Source organism: Tupaia chinensis, unplaced genomic scaffold (assembly GCF_000334495.1).
Source record: "Tupaia chinensis unplaced genomic scaffold, TupChi_1.0 Scaffold000140_1, whole genome shotgun sequence".
In the NCBI taxonomy this organism is placed as follows: Eukaryota; Metazoa; Chordata; class Mammalia; order Scandentia; family Tupaiidae; genus Tupaia; species Tupaia belangeri.
In genome coordinates, this window is record NW_006159610.1 from 9,746,973 (window position 1) to 9,772,032 (window position 25,060).

The following is a 25,060-nucleotide window of genomic DNA, read 5'->3' on the forward strand; positions in this document are numbered from 1 at the left end:
GGAAAGGAGCAATGCTCAGATTGAGAAAGGGAAAGTTCATCCAGTTCTGTTATCTTTCATTGCCGATACCTCCAATGCTGAGGAGTTAGAAGTGTGATTTTACATCACCCCTAGAACTTCCCAGAACCTCATCCGAGGTCTTAGCCTGAGTAGAAAACACATCTGAGAGCAGAGCTTCTTACCATGATTGGCTCATGTGCTGCTGTGTCCCAGAGAGCTCCCTCTGGTGCTCTGGGCTTTATCACTGGACTTCTTCCAGGAGGAAAAGAATGAGGTTGATATTCTGAGTATGTTGGAGGGAGGGAAGTAAGGACAGTTATCAAAGATCAAGTGCCATCCTCCCCACAAAAAAACAAAACAAAACAAAACAAAACAAAACAAAAACAAAAAAAACCCTGAGACAGAGGAATGTGGTCCTGTCTTTCTGGCTGGTGTGATTGTTCTTTAGTCATTTAAAAAAATAATGGGCTTGGGAGAAAATGTCAAGTGACAGTTTCTAGACTTCAGTTATTCCCATGCCACTCTCATACTTTTTTGGAGAGGTTTTCACTATAGGGCGCGTGCGCTCGCCAGACAGAGAGAAACAGAGAGACAGAAAGTGAGAAATCACCCTCCAAGGGGGATGGTCACGCCGCAATCCCTTCTCCTCCATTCTCCTCTTGGGATCTTGGGCACGCACGCACACGCGCCCAGCGTGAGTTTTAAGCCACCGGGTCCGGAACAACTTATTCCCCTGAGAAAAGGAAAACTCTCCTTATTTCAAATTATAAGGAAATGTCAGGAGTATTGTAAGTATTTTGCCCATATTGACTTAGTAATCCTCATAACAACTATACTAGATAATTGTTACAACTCCCACTTTTCAGATGCGAACGTACCACAATTTTCACCATTTAAGGGGCAGGGAGGCCTAGAAGGTTCAAGTATATTTCTCAAAGTTTTATAGCTGTTAAGTGGTCAACCAGGGTTCACATTTAAGAAGCCTCATCTTAGGGTTCATGTCCTTAACTGCAAAGCCATAAACATAATAAGGAAAAATGATCTGAACCCTACCAAATTAAGGATCAACTCCTGGAAAATTCAAGAAAGTTTCCTGAAGGAGGAATTGTCATAATTAATAGGGCACAAGAGAAATATTTAGAATGAGTGAGTCTCAATGAGAAGCACCCTCTAGCTACGTATAGCCAGATTCTGCACTTACACCATCAGCATGAGATGACCTGTCAGGATGTTATTTCTGCTTAAGCAAATTATCAGTCCTGAAGTGGTTTTGTTTCTTTTAAATTTGAAATTTTGCTGTTAAAAGGCAGTTTCTCAACTGTGACACTACTGACAGCTTGGGCCAGATAATCCTTCGTTGTGGGGAACTTTCCTGTGCATGTAGGTTGTTCATCCGCATCCCTGTCCTCTAGATGCAAACAGCAATACTCCGTACCCCAATGAGGACTAGACAACCTAGTACCCAAGATTTCTAAGGATGTCTAAAAATTTCTCCAGACAGTGACCAATGTTCCTTGCTGGACAGAATCATTCCCAGTTGAGAACCACAGCTCTAAAGAGAGAAGGACAAAGGGGCTTTGCTTCTAAAGCTATCAATGTAAGAAAGTGCCTTGAACTTTGGGACAACATAGGCATTCAATAACTACTGAACTAATGGCACCCATGGTAGGGAGCTGGCATTAACAGATGCCAAGAATCAGGAAATAAGTAGAAGTAAGGAAAGGAGCAATGCTCAGATTGAGAAAGGGAAAGTTCATCCAGTTCTGTTATCTTTCATTGCCGATACCTCCAATGCTGAGGAGTTAGAAGTGTGATTTTACATCACCCCTAGAACTTCCCAGAACCTCATCCGAGGTCTTAGCCTGAGTAGAAAACACATCTGAGAGCAGAGCTTCTTACCATGATTGGCTCATGTGCTGCTGTGTCCCAGAGAGCTCCCTCTGGTGCTCTGGGCTTTATCACTGGACTTCTTCCAGGAGGAAAAGAATGAGGTTGATATTCTGAGTATGTTGGAGGGAGGGAAGTAAGGACAGTTATCAAAGATCAAGTGCCATCCTCCCCACAAAAAAACAAAACAAAACAAAACAAAACAAAACAAAAACAAAAAAAACCCTGAGACAGAGGAATGTGGTCCTGTCTTTCTGGCTGGTGTGATTGTTCTTTAGTCATTTAAAAAAATAATGGGCTTGGGAGAAAATGTCAAGTGACAGTTTCTAGACTTCAGTTATTCCCATGCCACTCTCATACTTTTTTGGAGAGGTTTTCACTATAGGGCGCGTGCGCTCGCCAGACAGAGAGAAACAGAGAGACAGAAAGTGAGAAATCACCCTCCAAGGGGGATGGTCACGCCGCAATCCCTTCTCCTCCATTCTCCTCTTGGGATCTTGGGCACGCACGCACACGCGCCCAGCGTGAGTTTTAAGCCACCGGGTCCGGGACGTGAACCGTGGTTGACTACGTGGGAGTCCAGCGACATAGCCATTATGCTAACTGCTGGTTCCCTCTCATACTTTTTTTTTTTGCATTTAAACTACTTAGCATAGTGCATATAATATAGTTTTATTTATTTATTTATTTTGACAGAGATTTTTGCTATAGGGCATGTGCAATTGCTGGAGAGACAGAGAAAGAACTATGGGGAATAGCCATATTCCTTTACCCCAGCAAAGCTGGTTAGTACCTTTACTTCTCTTTCTAGCTTAAAATACATGATGGCTCAAAGGCATGTGTATACAGTGGATTGTCGGAAAAGTCATGACATATTTTTCGATGTCTTTCTGTGCAAAATGTGTCATAACTTTTCCGATGACCCAATATTTAACTTACCTGTATTTGTCACTTCTCTTTCCCATGCACATCACTTAGTGGCCTTGAAAAACTATTTAAACTTATGCTTAAATTGGGGGTTGATTTTGCTCCAGCAAATAATAGACATTTGTATTGGCAGGAAAAGGAGGCACCAGCTTCTACAGGCAAGTTTATGCTTGTTTCCTCCATAAACGCTGTGTTTCTTTTTCTTTTTCTTCTCCAATCACTTTTCTGACTACATTACTTAGTTACTGGAGTAATGTTGGCCTTGAACCACCTAGGTATATAGAGAAAATTTTAAATAACACTTCTTTCTTTGAAAAAATATACTAAGAAATACTAAATAAACTATGTGAACAATGAGGGTATCAAACGTCCAAAAGGCAGGGCCAGTGAGTGGTGTAGGGGTTGAGGTGTTGGACTACGACATGACCGACTATGGTTAGACTATCAGACCAGGAGGCCTGAAACTCATGTGCGACGTGTGTGCGGGCAGGCCCAAAATCCAGAGAGAAGAATGGAAGAGAAGGGATTGTAGTGTAGCTATCCCCTTTGGGGGCGATTTCTCATTTTCTTTCTCTCTGTTTCTCCGGCAAGCACACGTACCCTATAACAAAAATTTAAAAAAAGAAAAGAAATAAAAACAAAAAAGCAGAGGTGAACAAGATACAAAGCTTGTGTTCATGAAATAACCTTGATGCTAATCTGAGAGTTGATGCTCAAATGATCCCTCCTGGATCCTGTGTCCTCTGTTCAAGCATCCCAGACATTGTCATGTTTTCTGTGACCAAGTCTTCATTTGATATCGCTTCTAGTAAAGGAGTGTTCTCCTGTTTCCAGTTTTCCGTTGTATCCTCTTTGATATCCTGATTTCTTAGAGACAGTGTTCAATCCTGCTCCTACTAGGTCTCTGGCCAAACTGTCAACCCTAAACTGAAATTCCCACCTTCTTCCAGTTCCCCTGAGGTTGACAGCTGTCTTACTGGGCTTCCCTGACTGTTCTGATCCAGAACCACTCATCACTGCAGCTGCCGACCCAAACCGCCCCCCTCTGGCCACTGCTAGGGCCTGTGGTGAGCATTAGCTCCAGCTACCATGGTTTAAACAGACATACCCCAAATGGGGTCTGCCCACAGGAAGGGAAGCTTCCAGGAAACTGGAAAGGAGATCCCGTCACTCAGGGATGGCAAAAGAGACTGTGACCTGGAGAAGGGATGCCAAGTGGTTACTGCCAAATACCTGAAGCACTGCTGTACTGAAAACACAGTTATGCCACAGGCTCTAGATTCAGCACAGGAACCAGAAGTGGAAACTATAAAAGAGCATATTATTGCTTAACATAGCAAAGAACTTTCTAGCAACATACCGTAACACATTTATCTTAGTCCCTAGGGCTTTTCGGAATTCTTCTGCACCTTCCTCAGTATGAGTCTGCCACATGTTAGGATCCAACACTCCAAGTACCTGAGGTGCTTCTAGGAGTAAGGACTGCAGCGTCTTCCTTGCCTGTCTTTTCAGCACCCACTGAGGGGTGCTAACTTCGTTAACATTAAATTACTCTTTCTTACACCAAATCATGCACAGCGGGCTCCAGGCAAGGGCTCCTGTGGACTGACCATAGCTGCCTTTTTGAGTTCACCAGGATGAGGGAGCTTGTTCCGGTGCATGAGAAGATGGAACTCTATCTGTCCACATGGAGGGAATCTGGGGTGAGGACAGAAGAGCTGCCATAAAGTAGAAGGGGAAGGACAGACCCAGTGTTTCATTGTGGGGGAGGGCACTTACCAGCAAAAGAAACAAAACAAAACAAAAAAGCCAAGCAAATAAATAAACAAAAGCCCAAGCAACAATAAAACTGTCTGAGGAACCTCTTCGAAGCAGCTCGGGGATGAGTCTATCCTTGGAGTTTGCCTGTGGAGGCTCAGTCCTGACGAGCCAGTCCAAACCCACCTTGTGAGGCGTCCGTGCAGTGCACAAAAGTGAAAGAGGAAGTGTGAGCTGCAGAAACGAACAGAAGCAGCGACTTCCCGAGCCAAGAAAACACACCCAGATGACCCGAACCCTGAGCAGGTAGCCACCTGGTTCATCTCATGTGATGCTGCCATGGGCTCCTGGCTCCGCGGCTGCGTGGTCCTGTTTTTCCTGGGCACAGGTGGGACATCTCTGTCTTTGGACTTCTAGCATTCTTCATAGAATTCCCTCATAAGACTCCCTCCTGGGCTTAGTCTAAATTTGGGTTTTTACTCCCACAGGCCCTGTGGACACTAAGATTACCCAGATTCCAAAGCACCTGGTCACAGCAATGGGAAGTAAGAGGACCCTGAACTGTGAGCAATATCTGGGACATAATGCTATGTATTGGTACAAGCAGGAGCCTGAGAAACCACTGGAGCTCATGTTTTCTTACAACTATAAGGAACTTGTTCAAAATGAGACTGTGCCAAGTCGCTTCACACCTGACTGTCCTGACAGTGCTCACCTGCACCTTCACCTCTATGCCCTGGAGCCAGGAGACTCAGCCGTGTATCTCTGTGCCAGCAGCCAAGACACAGCCTTGCAGAGTCACTGCCTCCCTATGCACAAACTCCCAGGTCCAGCCAGGAAGCTGTGGGGGCGATGTGCTCCCCTGAGCGATGAGGCTCTGTTCAGCTCTCCACAGGACCCGGACAGAAGCTCAGACCTTAATCCTGCCTGGCAACTTATTCAATACGACAATGCTAAAAGCCATGCCCAGGACACCAGCAGCCTGAGGCTGGGCTTTGCCTTGAACAAGACTGTGCCTGCAGCTGAATACAGGACAGAAACTCTCAACTTTAAGTTGTTCCAAGAATCTTCCAAAGGCAATGCCCCTAGAAAATCTTAATGCTCTGGCCCTACCCATCCTTCCCATATACACCTTTCTCTAACCTATCTGTCCACCTGAGTTAGACCCCAGACTTCAGCCCTCATCCCAGCTCCACATATGCTTAGGCTTTTTTCGAAAGACCTCATCTCCTCCCCAAGTGACTGTCAGTTTCTGTCACTGAGGATAATAGTTCTCCATCTGGTTTGCATCATTGTTCTCTGGTTCATTCTTCTTGTCCTACATTAAGGATTTCAGCTTTTTGTTGGTGTCTCCCTTCTACTCAGGCTTTAACACTTTCAAGCTTGATTCTTTGTGTGTGTGTGTGTGTGTGTGTGTGTGTGTGTTTTATTTATTTATTCCATGAGAATAGAGAGACAGAAACACACCACCTCTGACAGACTCTCAAGGACACAACCTACTGCAAGCTTTTGACAGCCCAGATCATGAGCACACATGTGCCTGGCCTTTCCAGAGAGTTCTTTGGATATGAACCAGCAGCGGTCTGCCTCGTGTTTACTGCCCAGACACTGTCTGGCCCCCTCAAGCTTGATTATTTTGCTCTCTGTCTCTTTAATCCTAACATGAAATCTTTAAATACTACATTCCCAGCTGTAGAGTCTGATGCCCATAAATCGTGGCTCATCACAAGTCATAAGTGAGGAAGATCTCCTGACATTTCTGAGCAGGATTTTATACTCTGGTTAGCTTTGTTGAGCCCAAATTTGGTGTTACTCCTAGCAATGCCCTCTGTCCTGTACATACCAGTGGACTCCAGGGGCTGAGCAGAACCCTGAGTCTTTGCGGGGAAGGGGAGTTGCAAGAATCTGCACTGGCACAAAGGCTTCCTCTTCTCTCCTGTAGAGGGTGCTCCAGAAACACCATTAACTTCTAGGCCTCTCCTAGGGGGGCATGGAAGTTCAGAACACCCGTCTTCCATTTCTAATGACCAGAGGCCTGAGCTAGGAGAGCCTCATGCCTGCTGTGACCTGCCATGGATACCTGGCTCCTGTGCTGGGTGGTTTTTAGCCTCTTGAAAACAGGTTAGATCCTTAGGACTCCAGGAAATTCTCATCTTAGATTGATTCAAGATAGTCCTAAACCTCCCCCCACCCCAATCTTTTCTCTTTCCACAGGTCACACAGAACCTGGAGTCACTCAGACCCCTAGCCATCAGGTCACAAGGATGGGACACAAAGTTGTCTTAGAGTGTGACCCTGTTTCTGGTCACTTATACTTCTACTGGTACAGACAGATCTTGGGGCAGAAAATGGAGTTTATTGTATCCTTCTATGATAAGCCCATGGAGAAGTCTGAAATATATAAAGAGGATCGATTCTCAGTTAAAAAGCCTAGTGCATCATACTTCACTCTGAAGATTGAGCCCACAGAACTGGAGGACTCAGCCGTGTACTTCTGTGCCAGCAGTATAGCCACAGCCCTACAGAGACACCTCCAGCCTGTGCACAAAGTCAGATGTCTTCTTCTCTCTCAAAGAGCAGCACCTCTTTCCTGACCAAGGCAAGGGAGTGTGATTAGGTTTGTTGTTACCACTCTCTCCAAATAGATTAATGTTTGAAATTAAATCACTGAGGAGATATCCAGAATCTATGAAATTTGTAGCACTTTTTTCGATACTACGGAGTGTGACTGTGAACTCCAAAGATAATAGTCACCTAACAAGTGACCAAATGAATTATATTTTCCTTTTATCCACACTTTGCTATTTCTGTTGGAGTTTTCTTTGTTTATTTTGGTTGTTTAAGAAAAAAATATTCTAACTGATAGAATGAAAAGATGATTATGATAAAAGATGATTATGAAAAGGTGATAGAGTATAAATTCACGTATTTATATGAAAATGTCAGGTATCCCCAGTGGAAATCTTCAGGAGGATAATGAGTGCAGTACACAGCCTAAATATTAAGTCTTTTCCAGACTGTGTCAAGGTCAGAAATATCTGATGACAGTTTAGTCTGCTATGATGCATTTAGGGTCACGGTGAGGGCCCACTTGAGAATGAGCTAAGAGAATAGTAACCATGAAGCCCATTATTGAGGCACCACTTCAAGGCCAATGGAGGTCTGAAACGTCTGTATTTGTATAAGCTGCAGCTGCCCTCCACCTTGAAGACCTGATTATTCGGACTTAATGGAAGTAGTCTGAGCAAACTGTATCAGATGCTCTGTGTATTATATCCTGTCATATTCTCTTGAGCTCCCTTCGGTTTTAACCTCAGCTATGATGAGCAATTTCATGTAGATATTGACTCATTTCCATGATTGCACTTCATCTTAAATGTGGGCCGTATGTCCCCGAAGGGCTCTGTTGCTGGGGCCTGAAACACACTGGTGGTCTGCATAGCACTTGGACATACGCAACTCAGAAGTTTGATATCATTGATGCCCAAGCATTCAGAAATGAGAAGTGATGGGTTTATCATCGGTTTCTGTCTAGAAAGTACTATGTGATAACTGGTCAACCATCAGTAGCGATGGCCCAATTCATATGCTTTCCTTTGTTTCTATTTTTTTTTTCAGTTAGGTCTGAATATTTTCATCGAACTTACCTTCTAATTTGTGTATGCTTTTCAGCTTTATCTATTTTTTCTTTTAAACATATATATTGAATTCATAAGCCCATGTGTTTTCTATCTTAGTACTAGAATTTCCATTTAAACCTTGACTAGAGTTTCCAGAAGTGTTGTAAAATTCTTCATTTTAAAATGTAGTTTGTTGACTTTATTAATATTGGTTATTTTTAAACTAGTGTCTAATGATTATAGTATTTGAATCTGCTTGGGTCTATCTCTTTTGTCTGTTTTCTCTTTCTGGTGTTTGGTTATGTGATCTTATTTCTCATATACCCAGTAATTCACTTCTGTGCTGGAAATTTATATGAAAAATAAAAAGAGGTACAAGGGGATCTTAAAATTTTCATGTAAAATGGAATTTAAAAATAATATTATTTTACCACAAATTTTTGAAGCCCTTTCATAATTTGACGCTTGAAATGACTTCATCTTCCTCCAGCAGATTCATTTTTGCTTCTGTTTCAATGGTCATATTTGAGTCTCTCTGACTGGCTATTATTAGTCGTAGGTTTTGAAATACTCTGAGAGTACCTCTGGAATCCATGGTTTACTTTCTGTCCCAGGCCTTAGACCTCAGACTTTGTCAGACTTTACAAAACGAGTGTGTGTGTGTGTGTGTGTGTGTGTGGTGGGGGGGTCTTGGACACACCAGGATCTTCTTAGATTGAAGTTCCCTCGTCTTTTCTGGTAGAGTTTCTCCTAGGGCTGAAGCTGCCTTAAAGATGATAATGTCACAATTCTAACAGCCTTTGAGGGGAGGGGAGCTTTCTTCCCAATGGCCTGAAGCCTGAGCCTCATTCTTGCCTTGCTTTTACACTGGTCACTGAGCTCCTTACCTCTGTGTCTATGAAACATCATTCTGAGAAGGGAGGACCAGGGGCTAATCTCAACCGTTTCCTCTCCCATAGATATCCCTGTTTCTAAGGCCTCTACCACCCTGCTGACTGACCTTATCCACACAGAACTGAGTTCTGACACTTTTGACTGTTCAGCCACAAGGAGGAGCTGTGGCTCTACTGACATATAAGACTGATAGCATTCTCCGGATGGGAGAGGGTTAAGACAAAGTTTGGATTTATTTACCACAAGGGAAAACGTGGTCTACAAGGAGGGTGAGTTAATGCTGCACAGGAGGACTTAAAAATAGTTGATTCCCTTTGCTTTGATGTGCAGGTAATTTTGTCCCAGCAAAGGACCTTGGACTATCAGACTTCTTGCCTCTGAGTTTGCATGGGATTAGAAGGGAAGAGTTTGAGCAGGTGCAGGTCAAGGACCTGTTTCTGAATGCAGTAAGAATGGCTTGGGAGCTGGACTCTGTCTCATCTCTGCCTAGTCCAGTCAGTTAGTCTGACAGGCAAGCAATCCTTAGAGATCTTCAGAGATAGAAATAACTAAGGGAAATCTACTTATCAGGCTCAAGGAGGCCCCATATCTCTCATTACAGATTATCAGGGCATTAAACTAGAAGGCTTTTCCTTTGTGGGCTTTTTTTTTTTTTCTTTTCCTTTTTTTCTTAAATTTCTTTTTTTATTTTTTATTTCTCTGCTGGATGGTCTTTGTTCTCGCTGTTCCTGAAGTAGGAACATTTGAGCAATGGCAGAAAACCCCCTTTTTTTTGGTTTGAGTAAATGGTTCTAACAAAATAGTAGCAACTGACACTCTTCTGGATTCTATCTCCAACTTCTGTCTCTATCTACAAAGAAGCACAGAAGCTAAAATTGTCCAGATGCCAAAACAGCTAATGATACCAAAAACCTAGAGATAAAAAAGACGGTGGAATTTATAGGTTTCCAGGATGTAGATCTGAAACATGACTTTTACTTGAGACTCTTGTTTCACCTAAAATTAGAAAAAAAGAATTTGGAATTTCCCTTGCTTCTTGGATATCCAAGAATGAAACAAAATTATATCTTATATAGGCTCTAGAAGTTATGTAGTAGGAGTAAGACAAAATAGCTCTCATTCTCCATATACAGTCTAACCTACTGCCTGAAGTAAAATCCCAGTCATGTCCAGGAAAACCATCAACCCTTCTGCAAAGGTTAATTTTGCCTTTCATTTTAGAATGGAATAAAGCAATCTACTGAAGAAAGCCAACTCACTTGTCCATGCTGAAATCTAGATATCTTAACTTTTTGTATTATGAGCCTCTTCCAAAGTATATTAAAAGTCATAAACATCAGAAAATACAAGAGGAACCAGCAGTTAGCATAATAGCAATGTCGCTGGACTCCCATGTAGTCGACCGCAGTTCGCATCCTGGACCCGGTGGCTTAAAACTCACGCCGGGCGCGTGTGTGTGCATGCCCAAGATCCCAAGAGGAGAATGGAGGAGAAGGGATTGCGGCATGGCCATCCCCCCTGGGGGGTGATTTCTTGCTTTCTGTCTCTCTGTCTCTCTCTGTCTGTCTGGTGAGGGCATGCGCCCTATAGCAAAAACCTCTCCAAAAATAAGTAAGTAAATAAATAAATAAACTAACAAAATAAAAAAATTAAAATATAAGAACACACATTTCTAATCTCAATATTAAATATTTAAAGCAATTAGTTGTAACTTAAGATGGGAATTCAGGGTCTCTATGGACTCTCTCCACTCTTGCCCCTGGCTATACCTTCTTCCTAATAAAAAATGAGTCATATGATCATTTTAAAAATTTAAATAATGGTTATGTATCATAATATTGCATTTAACTTTTGTTGATTGTTGCTTTCAAATGACTGTAGTTAAAACATTACCCATGTAATAGTAGAAAAAATAAATGTTATATTCATGCCATATATTGGCTTTTGTGGTTTTACTTTCTCTCTTCCCTTGTCTCCTCCCTCCCTTTCTTCCCCTCTTCCTTCCTTTCTTTGAGAAGCATCACATGTCAGCTGTGGTGCCGTGAGGAAAATACTGGGATCCTGGACGAATTTGGCCTGTATGTAGGGGTATTCCTGGTTGTGCTCACAGAGTTTTGGAGCTGGACCTGGTGTTGAAAAGTATTTATTTAATCTCACCATTTATAGATGAGAAAACAGGGTGGTGTGTGAAATGTTTACATGTAAATACTGATTGTATTCCTGACCTCTGTGTGACGTGCATTTTACATCCTCAGTCTACAGGTAACATGTGAATTTCTTTTCGCTTCTATCAGAATTGAAGGATCATGAGAGTGAGAGTGTCATCACACTCATGCTGTGCACTAAGGAGACCTTCAATGACTACAAACAAGTAAACCATGCTTGGATCCAAGGACAGTGACCACTCTTCCATTGTTTGTTGCTGTGACCTTAGTGCTACTTCTGCGTTTAATAAACCACAAGTCAACCACCTGGGTCTGTCTTCGGAGAGGCTACATCAGTGGTCAACAGCACTAACAAAGGCTTTTTCTCGTGTGTGTGTGTTGGTGGGGCAGGGGGTAGTTGGATGCTTTCCTGGCAACTAAGTTCCCTGATTTTACTCCTGGGGTTGCTGATCTGGATCTATTACTGAGAGATGTCAGTACTAGGCCTTGATGACCACCAGACCGGGAGCAGTCTGGTGCGGGGAGGAGAGAAAGGAATACTAGGAAGAATAAGAGGGACAGTGGTCCTCAGCCAGGTGTAGTTTGGCAATGTCTGGAGACATTTTTGGTCATTACAACCAGGAGTGGCTCCTGGTGTCAGGTGGGCAGAGGCCAGGAATGCTTCTGAGCACCCTACAGGGCTATCTGATGTCTGCCAATAGCACTGAGATCAAGAAACCCCTGGGCTAGGCGCTAGATTGTCAACTTTGTACCCAAACAGAGGCTGACCTGTTGATGGTGTGTGAACAATAAAGTCGTAGCGTTTCCATTGTCTCGGCTTCTTTCCCCTCTATAACCATTTGCACCCAACATGTTCCCCAACAGCCTCCTCTTGGCAGGACCTTCATACTTCTGCCCCTTGGACAAGTAATCACTTCCCAGGGAGGGGTGCTACAGGACCCTCCCCGAAAGGCTCAGCAGACTTTGCTCCTAACTAACATCTTCCATGGGTTTTAAGTGGCTGTAGCTGGTTTTCAGGTGAGACCCTTTTCTCTCCCCAGTCCATCCCTGGCTCATCACTGAAGTGTCAATGGGTGGAGACGCTGAGGCAAAGTCAGGCATTGGAGAGACAAAGATTTAGAGGGCTCATCTTGCATTACTGTGAAGCAGAAGCAGAAGATCAAGAGGGGAAACCAGCTTGTAAGGGAGAAGGGAGGAAGTGGCCAGGTCTGGGGGTGTACGAAGGCAGCTGCTGACATAAGAATGGCCGGCAGAGACCCTTTCCCAAGGCAGCATGTCCACCCATTCAAGTTATCCCCAGAAATACCACATACTCCTTTGAAAGGAGCAAATGCAGGACATGAAAAAGGAAGAGACCATGTCAGTGAAGGCGCTGAGAAAGGGAAAGTGAATCCTGCCTGTGACATCACAGGCAGAGCATGTGTCAGGTAGAGGTGACAGCAGCATTGACTTCTTACCACTGCAGATCAGCACCCTGGGCTCAGAGCTTGCCTTATCTACCCTGACTCTGCCATGGGCTGCAGGCTTCTCTGCTATGTGGCCCTCTGCCTCTCGGGAGCAGGTGAGTCCTGGGTCCAGGTGGCATGTTCCTGTTTGGGTCTCTAAGTTCTCCTATCATGCTGGCAGCAACAGGCTCCCACTCCGTAGAGTTTGTCTGAATCCTGCTTCTTTCTTTTGCAGACCCCTTGGACACAGCTGTTTCTCAGACTCCAAAATACTTTGTCACACAAATGGGAAATACAAGATCTTTTTACTGTGAACAAAATCTGGGCCATGATAATATGTACTGGTATAAGCAGGACTCCAAGCAATTGCTGAAGATTATGTTTAGCTATAATAATAAGGAACTCATCATAAATGAAACAGTGCCAAGTCGCTTCTTACCTAATTCTCCAGACAAAGCTCATTTAAAACTTGACATCAAGTCTCTGGAGCCAGGTGACTCAGCCCTGTATCTCTGTGCCAGCAGCTAAGACACAGCCTTGCAGAATCACTTTCTCCCTGTGCATAAACCTCCTGGCCCAGCCAGGAAGCTACAGCGCAACCCACTTGTCTGTGCCCTGAAGCTGCGTTTTCCATTCCCTTGTGGGATCCCAGTGAAGTTTCAGTGTGTAGTGCAGCCTGCTGATTGACCCAAAGGGCAGCATTACTTTATATGCACATGGAAGTCTTACAGAATTCCTCTAACCAGCTAGAGTAGGGGCTCAGGGGGGGGCTCAAGGTAAGAATTCCTCTAACCAGCTAGAGTAGGGGCTCAAGGTTCAGTCATCAATGTATTCAGGACTCTACAAACAATAAAAGACCCTGTCCTGTATACTGGAGAGCTAAAGCAATGGAAGAAGCCATTCCTTGTCTTTCTCAGCTGTACACATTGGTATAGATTTATATAACATGATTGCAAGCACACTGTTGCTAAAAATGCTTGACTAATATATGCATAAAGAAAGTGGAAGGTAAATGTTTCTAAGGTATAAAAAAATTCAGATTATCAGCGAATTCTCTCTTCAACAGAAAAATATTTGGAGAAGCATAAAGGTACATGACAGTAGGCAAACTTGAATGGAGGAGTGGGGAGGAGTCAATGGAAGCTGTCTTGTGTGTGGTAGCTTCCTTTCTTTTAAGAAAGATGGTCAGAATTGGGATTCTCTCTTAATTCTCACTGAAAGTCAATTTTGAACTCTATCAAGAGAAACCCGTGACCGGATAATAGAGGATATTGTAAGTCTTGGAAAAGACCATGGACACAAATTCTACATAGTGGTTAGTGGCCATTGGTCCCATTTAAGTGAGATACCATAATCAAAATCATATGTTGGTACAGTAACACTGGTGGCAGTATAGATCAGAAGGGAGTTAGATTTGAGGTGATATGAACAATTAGGAGACTTATGTTTTATGTAAAAGATTCTAAAGGGGTTTATGAAGGGCATCTTGCATGATGGTGTAGAAGCTCTTGTAAAATGTTAGGTTCCATTCTGATAGGTCTAGATGTAGGGTTTGCTAGGGTCTGTCTCAGCTTTGCTGTCTCCTAGGGAGTCCTGGCACGCAGTCACCATCATTAGAGCATGGCCTTCAGGGGTTTCAGAACTGCAGCATATTCCTCAGTGCCCATCCATTCTAACTGGATCTGGATCACAATGTCTCCCAGATTTGTTGTGTTTTGGAATCTCTGCTCAGCTCGCTAGACTTCCAGAACTGGTTTTCTGTTCAGCCTTCTGGAATCCAATTCTCTATAAACACGACCTAGGAAGTGTCTTCCCCAAAAAGGAATTTCCTTATAGTATTCTGAGAACTCCTTTTCAACACTCTGTCCCAAATCCTAGCTGTGTAGGAGTATATCTTTTCTAGTTATCTTCAAGCAACACACGGTATTACTATTTTATGTAGGCATGTTTTTAACGCATTTTCATCATGTTTACATTCTACTTCTTACTCTTTCTTCCTGTAATTCAGACTATCCATAGATCACTTTCCTTCTTATGGCTGAAGCTCTCTTTTCACCCACTCTTTGCTGTGTGGAATGTTCAGATTAGCTATTGTTCTCAGGACAACCAAGCTTTTCACTTTCACTTTTACTCTCACTCTTATGCAAGGTTTAAGTATAAATTCTATTTTTTTTTAATCCTTGGAATTTTGTTTGCTTATTGGGAGCCAAACAATGCAATAACATCTTATTTTTTCAAAAATTATTTTATGTTTCTTTTCTTTGCTGAAGTAGAGGCCTCTAGTAATGATTTTAATAGTCACAATACTAGCCTTTAAACCAGAGTAGTTTTAAGTTGTCATCTAAGAGTGGAATATCTCCAACTATAGAGGCTGGAGGTCCGCTGTGTGTGTAACCTGTTCAGAGGAGACAGTATCCAGACCTATTCCCTTAAATTCAGATGAAATACCTTTCCATTTTTTTAAATTTATGGGCCAAACTGAAAATCTGATAAGATCTATACATCACAAAAATGCTAATATTTCCTCCTGATTCAGCATATCCTTGGGTTAAAAAAAAAAATCTAAATGATCAATCCTTGACTTAAATCATGAGTAACTATCTTCCCTACCCCTTACACAGATTTATGTGTAACAAAGAGTTATAACCCTAATCCCACAGTTACAATGGCCATTACAATTTGGCAATAAATATGTAATATAACAATAAATAAATGATAAAAATCATTAAGTGATCGTGCATAACTTCATTTTTATGTTTTCTCAGAGCTTCAAATTTTCTAAGGAAAAAACTTATCCTGGTATAACAGTACATTTTAAGAAAATTTTCAATTACTGAATGGTCAAAAGACATAAACATCACATATTAAATTAGAAATAACCCATGATAGGTCTTCCTTGTTAGTCCCGAATTGGAAAGCTCCCCGTAGAGCTGATTTGACTAGTTTGCTTTGTAACCTTTCAGAAATAGACAGGGATTTTGAGATCATTTTATTTCAGTTTCCCTGATTTAATGGATGAGAAAATAGGGTGTCACATATGTGGAGTGATTTAATCACAGAAATACTGATGAAGATATATTTTTACTCCCGAGTGCTTGTCTATAAATCTGTTTAATTGTCCTTCTAAAATGGAATTCCGTGGGTGAACTTGCTGATGCTTCACGCTTGTTTCCACCTGTTGCTTACTGAGTATTTGTTGAACAAACTGACCTCTAAGTTCCACAGGGGGCTGAGATTAGTGTCTGTTCTGCTCGTTATTAAGAATCCAGATAGAAGCCGATTTCTGTTGCATGAGACACGAATGTCATAGGTGTGTGGACGGCTGGTGCCTGGCCTTCATTGCTTCAGAGGCTTCCTTCCTCCTTATACTGCGCTGGCTTTTCAAACCCATCCGGCTGCTCAGGCTCTGCTGGATGTAGGACAGAAAGGTCCAAGGAGCTGAAGCTGGTTGAGGCCTGTGGGCTGGGAGATTTGCTGCTTTGGCCACGGGGAGGCGCTATGTTCTAGTAAAACCTGTGCATCTGGGGTGGAGGAGGGGAAGGAGTGAATGGAGGAATGGGGCTAGCGATGGAGGAGTAAAGCTAATGCGTCAGGCTCCATCCTTATATCACCGAAGTCAGTTTCAGTTTCAGATGGATTTCCTCTTGTCTTGCTGTGCATGTGCATGGTATTGTCTCTGCAGGCTGTGCATAGATTTGGAGTAAGCCCAGGCAAGTCCTTCAGCCACAGTGGCTGATCCCTTTCAGCTCCCTTGGCACTCTTGCCAGTGCCCACTCTGCACATTAGATAGCGGACAATGGGCCAGTTTGGAACTGTGGTCATCTGATCACCCTCTGCCACAAAGATGGGGAAAGAGGACTCCGACTAGTTCAGGCACAGAGAGAAGCAACACTGAGAGAAGAGGAAGATCCCTTGAGGTGGAAATGACCTGTCCCTGAGGGGGGGCGGTCTGGGAAGGGAGGCAGGTAGAAGGAGGAGCTATTATCCATAAGGAGAAGGACAGCTAAGAGCAAAAGAGCAACTGGCTGAACGATATACCCTTGAGCCATAAAAAGCAGCCTCTGCTCTTTCTGCCTATAGCAGCTCATCCCAGCCAACTAAATTCAAATCCACTCAGAGGTTATAGAAGGCATAGAAGGGGTAGGAAGAAACAGCTCCTGAAACTGGGGAAGCTGTTAGGAACAGTGACATCACAAGTGAAACTACCAACCAGGAGGGCCAAAGAAGCTGGAGACTGGCCCCCTCCTCCAGAACTTCCCAGCTGGGCAGGGTCCATCTCAGACCTGACTCTACCATGGGCTGTGGGCTGCTCTGCTGTGTGGTCCTCTGTCTCGTGGGAGCAGGTGAGTCTTGGGCTCAAATGGGTTGTTCTTGGGCTCCACGCCCTCCTCTTTGGGCTACTGCAACATCCTTCCTCCTGGGCTCTGAGATTTTCCCCTTTGCTCTACAGTTTCCCTGGACACTGGAGTTACCCAGAGCCCAAAACACCTGGTCATGGGAAGGACAAATAAAAAGACATTGAAATGTGAGCAACGTCTGGGACATAATTTTATGTATTGGTATAAGCAGAAGCCCGAGAAGCCACCAGAGCTCATGTTTATCTACAACCTCAAAAATCTCTTTCAAAATGAGACTGTTCCAAGTCGCTTCTCACCTGAATGCCCTGACAGCTCTCACCTCTACCTGCACCTGGATGCCCTGGAGCTAGGAGACTCAGCTGTATATCTCTGCGCCAGCAGCCAAGACACAGCCCTGCAGTGTCACCACCTCCCTGTGCACAAACCTCTGAGTCCAGCCAGGAAGCTGTGGGGCAACCACAGGCAGTTGAACATTTCCTTAGGACCACAGACAGAAGCTGTAGACCTAAATATCACCTGCTGATTCCACCAGTGGGGTATCTTTACATTCTAAGCACAAATTTAGAGTGTGAGAATTCTACTTGAGTGAGACACTGCCCTGTCAAGTGATCAAAACATAAACACTTGGGATCTAGCTTTATTTTAGCATTGTTAGTGCCTTTTTGAAATTGTGAAATAAAACAAGCCTGGTGTGAAGTGGATGGTTTGGTTTAACATCTCACAGGAGTCCTCCAAAACAACATCCGTGGCACTGTGGTCACGACCTGCTCAGGGAAGAGGGTCAGAGCACGGTCCCAGGATGAGGTGTCTTGCTCTGAACTCTTCAGATTCCGCCCCTCCCTTAGGCTCTGCCTATCCTCTCAGGTACCACAGGACACCTGGAAACTAGAGTCAGCCAAACCCCTAAGCACTATGTCAGAGAGCTGGGACAGAGCATGGCTTTGAGGTGTGATCCCATTTCTATTTTTCTTTCTTTTCTTGTTTTGCTTTATTTTGTTTTGCTATAGTGGGTGTGTACTGGACAGAGAGAAAACAGGAGAGAGAGAGAAATAAAGTGAGAAATCAGCCCCTTACCAGGAGGGATGCCCACTCCACAATCCCTTCTCCTCCATTCTCCTCTCAGGATTTTTGGACACACATGCACACACAGTGCAGTGTGATTTTTCAAGCTGCCAGGTCTGGAACTCAAACCACAGAGTTGGCCATGTTGGATCCAGTTGCTTTAACTTCCTTGCCACCTGCTGGCCCCATTTCTGGTCATTTAAACCTTTCTTGATACCAACAGACCCCTAAAAATAATGTGGAACGTTGGTGTTTCTTTGATAACAAGATTCCTTCAGAGGAGGTAGACTTTTTCCAAGCATTGATTCTCAGCTGAGGTACCTGAAGGATCATACTCTACTCAAGATCCAGTCCATGCAGCTGGGAGATTAGGGTATGTATCTCTGTGCCAGAAGTTTAGCCCCAGCCTTGCAGAGACGCTTCCTATCCTGCACAACCCCTACTGCTTCTCCTCTCTCCCCAGGCTCTTGGCAGCCTATCCTTGTCTCAGGAGTAGAGGGGACTGTGGTGAGGACTGAAGACACTTGTGTAAGCAGAGGTCAATATTAACTTTTATTGCCAGAATGGTGCATACAAATAGAGATATTTGGGTCCCTGGTTGAATAATGTCTTCAGTCACCATGGAGTGTAGCCAGGGATTCTGAGGACTGGATAAGTGTAGCCAGGTGAGCGATAAGACCAACCCACAGAGGACTCTCTGTAGCCTCTTTTTGTCTCGTTTTATTTCTTTTTATTTAGCAAAACATGCCTTCTATTTTGAGTGGAGACAGGCTTAGTAGAAAGGAGATGAGGGATTTGCCTGAGGAGATGAGAGATTTGCTTGAGGAGATGAGGGATTTGCCTGAGGATTTCAGAGATCCTTGATTGGGAACTTTCCAGAACATGAAGGATCTGAGCACTAGAGCCTGAGCCAGTGGAGGAGGAATATTCTGGAATGGTAGTTGGCAAAGGCAGAAGGAGCTCAGGGCCCTGCCACCTGCCACAGGCGGGCTCTGGGTATCTCGTCTATGAGCTCACACTCTTGGGCTGCAGGACCAGCAGGCATCCGGGCAACAAGGGGTTCGTTCATGAGCAGGTGCCTGGAGAGGAATGCAATGAGCTCTCTCCTGTGGCAACGAGCTGCATAGGAGGAGGGAGCTGCTTGCTCTTGGCATGCTGTGTGGAAACAGGGTTGACTTTTCAGAAGCTGTGACCATAGGGTTCCTGAACAATCGGAGGGGAAATATTGTAGGAAATGCTTCATGAGGAGAAATTCTGGATTTCCTACTGGTAAGGCAGGAGGAGCTCAAATATTCAATTAGTAAAATTAAATGAGATATGGTATGCTAGATAGTTGGGTAGATCATGTTAGTTATACACCAATTTATTCATTCATCAACTCATTTTTTTATTTTATTTATTTTTTCTTGTGTAGACAAAAGATTCCTTGGGCTGGCTTGTGGCCTAACAGTTAAGTGAACTGGATCTCACATGGCAACTGCAGATTGAGGGTCTCAGACCCAGTAGCTTCAGAAACATGCTGGACACATGTGTGCTGGTGCCCAAAGTCCTAAAGGGAGGGAGAAGTAAAGGTGAAGTGGTTGTAGTATGACCATCCTGAATGACGGAGGAGTGCTGTCTTCCTCTCTCTGTCTCTCTGGTGAGCACATGTACCCTCCAGTAAATAATAAAATTAAATAAACTCTTCGGGGCCGGCAGGTGGAGTGGTGGTTGAGGGTGCTGAACTCCCATGTGGGCAACCACAGTTCAAGTCCTGGACCTGGTGGTTTGCTTTCTCTCTCTCTCTCTCTCACACACACACACACTGTCCCTCTCTGGTCAAAATTTAAATAAATAAATGAAGGTAAATAAAATATTTTTAAAAATAGACTCCTCTATCCAAGATATTGAAAGTACAGTTGGTGCTTTGTAGGCATGCAATGTGCTTCAGGGGATGATACAGATCACGTATGATGCAAAGATCAGCCCAGCCCAGGCAGGAAACTGTCCTTGGCACTATGAAGTCACAAGCTCCTCTAGAAAGGGTTGCTGGGGCCACTAGCACAGAAAATCCAGAGAGAGAATGTGCAAAACTTGCAGATGTATATTTTCAGGGCGACCATGTCATTTATCATCCCAAGCAGGACATTTTGGGAGTGAAAGGGATGTTGTTAATAATTACCCTTGGACAGCAGAAGTCTTTTGAGACATAGGTTAATCCTTCCGTGTAAATCCCCATCCTGGAGTTCATCTCAAGTCCTAGGCAGAAAGAGCCTTGCCTTGGTCTAGCCACTGACCAGGCCCTGTGGTTCTGGGCCCTTTATCTCCGAGAGGCAAAGACTCTAGAACTTAGATGGTGTTCTCCTGTTTTGGGCTGGGATGGCTGACTGACTTTTTGATCTCTTAGTAGACTGGCAGAAGCCAGCTGGGAAGAACAGTTGGAGGAGCCTGAGTCTTTCCAAGTTCTGTCTCTTTCGGGGATTCTGTCGCCATTACTGGAGAGCCCCAAACCATGAGCTCGCAGCCTGGCTACGACCCTGCACAGGCACCTCCTCAGCAGGGGTGGCAGGCACGCTGGCTGATGTGGCATTACCTGGAGTGTGGGGTAGAGGCATGGTGTGCACCTTCATCCCAGGTCTGTTCCACCCTGGAATTGTGACCCCAGCACCCCAGGTCTGGTTGCTTTCCCCGTCCTCCCAGCCTCCTTCCTTAAGTTTCTTCTTTTTTTCTCTTTTGGACTTTACCTTTGCCCTTTGCTCTCAATTTCCTCCATGCAGGAAGAAGATTCCAATTTTATTTAAAGGTCAGTGGAATCTCCTTTCACCTCCTCCCCATGTGCAACACGCTGGTCTTTCTTTTAGGGTCTTTTGCAACTTCACTTCGCTTCATTTATAGTCCCATTCCCTCTCACCATTGTGTCTTCTGATACTTAACCTCAGGGTGTGTTTATATAGATGATAGTTTCAACTTTAAAGAAAAATGCCAAATGCATGGCAAGTCTTCCAAAAATGGTAGGAATTCTGATTATTATTTTCTTAAAGGTACTCTAGCACTTCGTATGTCTTTGCTCCATGTGAGTTCATCTCAGAGGGCTGGAGGCTGAGCAGAACCTACGGATTTTAAGTGATGCAGTCTCTAAAACATGATTATCTGTGCTAAAGAAGAAGACAAGACAAGCTAGAAGAGCCACAAAAGCTATTTTTCTATTGCACGATGGAGCTTCTCACAAAGAGGAAGGGCCTCTTGGACAGTAAACCAGATATCAGCCTCAGTAATCACACCTTGGGGTAGAAGACAGAGGATGCTGACCTGTAATCCAGCCTGGGCAGTGCTAGAGAAATAGAATTAAAAACAAAATTCCCTTCTAGCCCAGAAGACTCCTCCATAAACATAGAAGAGGAAGGAAGTAGTTCAATTATAAAGGGAATTAAGTCCTGGGCAAGGCTGGACTTCCTGGGAAACTGGTATGTCAGGGCTCAGAATTAGTACACTGAGAATATCCATGAATATGTGACTTCGGTTTATAGCATTCAGCATAGTGAGCTCTGTGACTATTTTGTATGTAGGTGTATCTTTTTTTTTTGTATAAAAATCTTTAGTCTAACATGCTTTATTAACAAATCAGAACTTTTGAATGTTTAGATTAAGGCTGAAATTTAAAAAATTAAGCCCAGAGTAATTCCATAAAGAATGAAGTAAGAATTCAAGACAATAAATAACAATAATTCAATAAAAACAAAAAAGTAAGGTATATATTCACAAGTAATTTTAGAAAAAAAAGTGTTTATAAAAATGAATTTAAAAATGTTAATGGCTATTAACTCTGGATAGTGGGCAATGTTTATATTACATACAATAAAAATGTAACATTTAATGTTAAAATGACATGCATTTTGTCGAAAAAGAACTTTGGTAACACCACCCCCAGAAAAGATGTACAACACGTTACTGTCATTTCTGCATTCTATCCTCTTCCAGTCAGTGTTCACGTCCCCACAAACAGGTAACCATGACCGATGCTTCATCAGATTTATCTCTAAGTAGTAAACATTGTTGATGATGCTGTCTGACATCCTTTCAATGACAAATACCCATTGTTATTGTGCTTTCATAGGAATACAGCTTAATTTTGTCTAATGAACGTGCATCCTAAAACTTTGCTAGACTCACTTCTTATATTTCATTCTTATGTGCTACACAGCTTTTATATTCTTGTTCGTATTAATTATCACATAGCATATTTATTTGTTTATTAAGTTTATTTCTTCCATGAGTGAGCGAGAGAGAAAACTCACAGCAGGGTCTTGATGGTATGATCTACCCTCAGCCTCAGCCAGCCTCATATCGGTCAGCCTCAGCCAGCTTCAAGATGTGCCCAGCATACTTAGGGAGGTCTCTGGATGAAAACCCAGAACCTTCCCAAGTGGGTCACCCTCACAAGGAGTTGTGTTTTACCACTTTGCCACTGTCTGGTCCCTTCACAGAATATATTTATCATGCTTATTTAAAATTCTCAGTTCATGCCATTCAATAATTTGCTTCCCGGTAATTGACCAGTTGTTATTATCTTAGTTCTCTCTGTCTACTATAACAAAGTACCATAAACTGGGTTGGTTTATAAACAACAAACATTTATTTCCCACAGTTCTGGAGACTGGAAGTCCCTGATCAAAGCACCAGCAGATTTGGTGTCTGCTAAGATCCTGCTTTCCAGTTCATAGATGCTTCAGTGTCTATACATAGTAGGAGCACTAGATAGCTCTCTGAGGTCTTGTTTTTAAGGTAATTAATCCCAATCATGGGAATTCTGTCTTCATAATCTAATTATCTGCAAAAGCCCTTTCTCCTAATACCATCACATGGGTTATTACGGTTCAATATGAATGTTGGGGGGGAGTGCTTGGTCTACTATCTCTTCTTCTACACACATTAATCATACTGGACCAAGACTCTACTCTTAGGACCTTATTTAAACTCAGTTACCTCCAAAAGGACCTCTGTCCAGTCACTTGAGGAACTGCACTTCAACATGGGAATTTGGGGAAACAACCATTCAGTTCCTAACAATGGCAAAGCCTTGGTTATTGCCCAACAGGCCACATGGGGGCACTGTGGAGCCACTGAGTTTCCAAGGTCTTGAGGTAGGGAGAACTCACAGCAAGTTGGGTGGGATGTGGAGATTAAGGAACAACCTTGTTGGATGCTTACATTCACTAGAATGATTGATGACTTGTCCTCGAATTTGCAGGTGTCAGTCCTTGAAGGAGGCAGGAACTTGCAAGGAAAGGAATGCATGTCAGGCTGAGCTAGGGCAGCCTGCAGGCCCTGAGCACTAATGGCCAAAGAAACAACTGCCTCAAGGACAAGCAGAGGAACTGCAGGGTAGACATGGGGTCTAACTCAAGCCAGCCTACACAAGTCTCATCCAGGCCCACATACATGTGAGAGGCTTTTTTCAGAACAAAGAAGATGCCTTGGATTGGCTGAGCCAGGGACTTGCAAGGGAGTCAGATGCACAAGAATCTGCAGAGACCATGACATCATGGCAGTGACATCACAGCCTAACATCCAGTCAGAAAAGGGATGACCATAATGCCAACCCTCAGAGGACCAGAAGTCTGAACAAGGTGACAGCTGTCCAGCTCTTCCTCACCTGCCACAGGCTCCAGTATCCTCTGCTGTGTGACTCTGTCAATTTGGAAGAGGTGAGTCCTTGGTACAGGTGGGCCACCACTAGAAAGTACATGACTGAGGCTCCATAAGGCTCCCCCCTGGGATCTTTCCCCAGTCTCTGTCTCCCTTCCTCACAGTTACAGTGGATTCTACTTTGCAGAAAAGGGAAGCAGCAGACACCAAGAAGCACTGAGAGAGATGATAGCGAGGCAGTGACATGCCAGCACCATTCTTCATCTGGAAAGGAGAGAACAAAACTCAGTTCCTACCCAAGAGGACCAAACCCTGAGCACAGAGGTGCCTGCCTGGCTGCACCATGGATTCCGGGCTCCTCCACTGCATGATGCTTTGTCTCCTGGGAGCAGGTGAGTCTGGGGACAAAGGAGCCAGGTCTGAGTTAAGCGACTTCTGAATCCTCCACTCTACCTTGGGACCCCAGGCACTCTCCTGAGCTCATTCTCCTTCTGCTTCTCCCACAGGCCCTGTGGAGGCAGGAGTCACTCAAACTCCAAGACACCTGATCAAAACAAAAGGACAGAAAGTGACACTGAAATGTTCCCCTATGTCCGGGCACAACAGTGTGTCTTGGTACCAACAGATCCTGGGCCAGGGCCCCCAGTTCCTCTTTGAATATTACAGAGAAGAAGAGAGAGCAAAGGGAAACTTCCCCAGTCGGTTCTCAGCTCACCAGTTCCGTAACTACAGCTCTGAGATGAATGTGAGCTCCTTGGCGCTGGAGGACTCAGCCCTGTATCTCTGTGCCAGCAGCTTGGCACAGCCCTGCAGAGTCACTGACGTTCTGTGCGCAAACCTCTGTGCCCCAGCAAGGAAACACCTCAGACCTGACATGCAGAGAGAACTTGGGGATTGCAGGGGAACTGGAAAATGGTTTTTTCCAGGGACAGTGCAGCTTTGTCCTTTTGAGTCTTTCAGGATTCAGGCCAAGTATGGGCAAAGCTCTTCAGAAGATCGTTCTACATCAGTCGGTCACTCCAGAATGACTTTCTTTGACTATCACTGCTTACTACGCTTCCTACACATTGTGTACTGCAGGGGTGAAGGGAATGCTTGTAATTTAATAGCTGGAATCCTCCTTTTCAGAGCAAAAGATTTTAGTCTGGGTTCAAGACCGTTGATAATTTGTACAGCTGAAATGGTAGGATCATAGAAATTTACATGATATAAATGACGGAGAAGTTGCTGGTATTTGGGGAAGGTCAAGGAGAGAGAACATGATCAAAGATGGTTGATAATAGAGATAGCACTGCCGGGTTAGTAAAAGGTGTTCTGTG

At 43.9% G+C, this 25,060-nt stretch overlaps 1 protein-coding gene, 1 long non-coding RNA gene and 4 gene segments (V, D, J or C); 5 read left to right on the forward strand and 1 right to left on the reverse strand.

Annotated features, from left to right (window-relative positions):
- Nucleotides 1-1,899: 1,899 nt before the first annotated feature.
- Nucleotides 1,900-4,780, reverse strand: LOC114007215 (uncharacterized). The gene is made up of 3 exons (XR_003548837.1): nucleotides 4,759-4,780; nucleotides 2,827-3,085; nucleotides 1,900-2,000 (listed from the first exon to the last, which is right to left on the reverse strand). It is a non-coding gene; the product is annotated as an uncharacterized LOC114007215 (long non-coding RNA).
- A 50-nt stretch (nucleotides 4,781-4,830) lies between these two features.
- LOC114007214 (T cell receptor beta variable 4-2-like) lies at nucleotides 4,831-5,710 on the forward strand. The segment is given in 2 exon segments: nucleotides 4,831-4,960; nucleotides 5,061-5,710. Coding segments are annotated over 2 exon segments (660 nt in total).
- Nucleotides 5,711-6,583: 873 nt separating this feature from the next.
- Nucleotides 6,584-7,166, forward strand: LOC102480781 (T cell receptor beta variable 2-like). The segment is given in 2 exon segments: nucleotides 6,584-6,693; nucleotides 6,787-7,166. Coding segments are annotated over 2 exon segments (429 nt in total).
- Nucleotides 7,167-12,518: 5,352 nt separating this feature from the next.
- LOC102498301 (T cell receptor beta variable 3-1-like) lies at nucleotides 12,519-13,242 on the forward strand. The segment is given in 2 exon segments: nucleotides 12,519-12,812; nucleotides 12,932-13,242. Coding segments are annotated over 2 exon segments (342 nt in total).
- Nucleotides 13,243-16,012: 2,770 nt separating this feature from the next.
- LOC102481213 (T cell receptor beta variable 4-2-like) lies at nucleotides 16,013-17,577 on the forward strand. The segment is given in 2 exon segments: nucleotides 16,013-17,039; nucleotides 17,147-17,577. Coding segments are annotated over 2 exon segments (480 nt in total).
- A 5,211-nt stretch (nucleotides 17,578-22,788) lies between these two features.
- LOC102481630 (uncharacterized) lies at nucleotides 22,789-25,050 on the forward strand. The gene is made up of 3 exons (XM_006145103.2): nucleotides 22,789-23,800; nucleotides 23,929-24,133; nucleotides 24,248-25,050. Exons 2-3 carry the CDS (start codon nucleotides 24,085-24,087, stop codon nucleotides 24,934-24,936), a joined length of 738 nt encoding a protein of 245 aa, XP_006145165.1. The 5' UTR covers nucleotides 22,789-23,800; nucleotides 23,929-24,084; the 3' UTR covers nucleotides 24,937-25,050.
- Nucleotides 25,051-25,060: the final 10 nt, after the last annotated feature.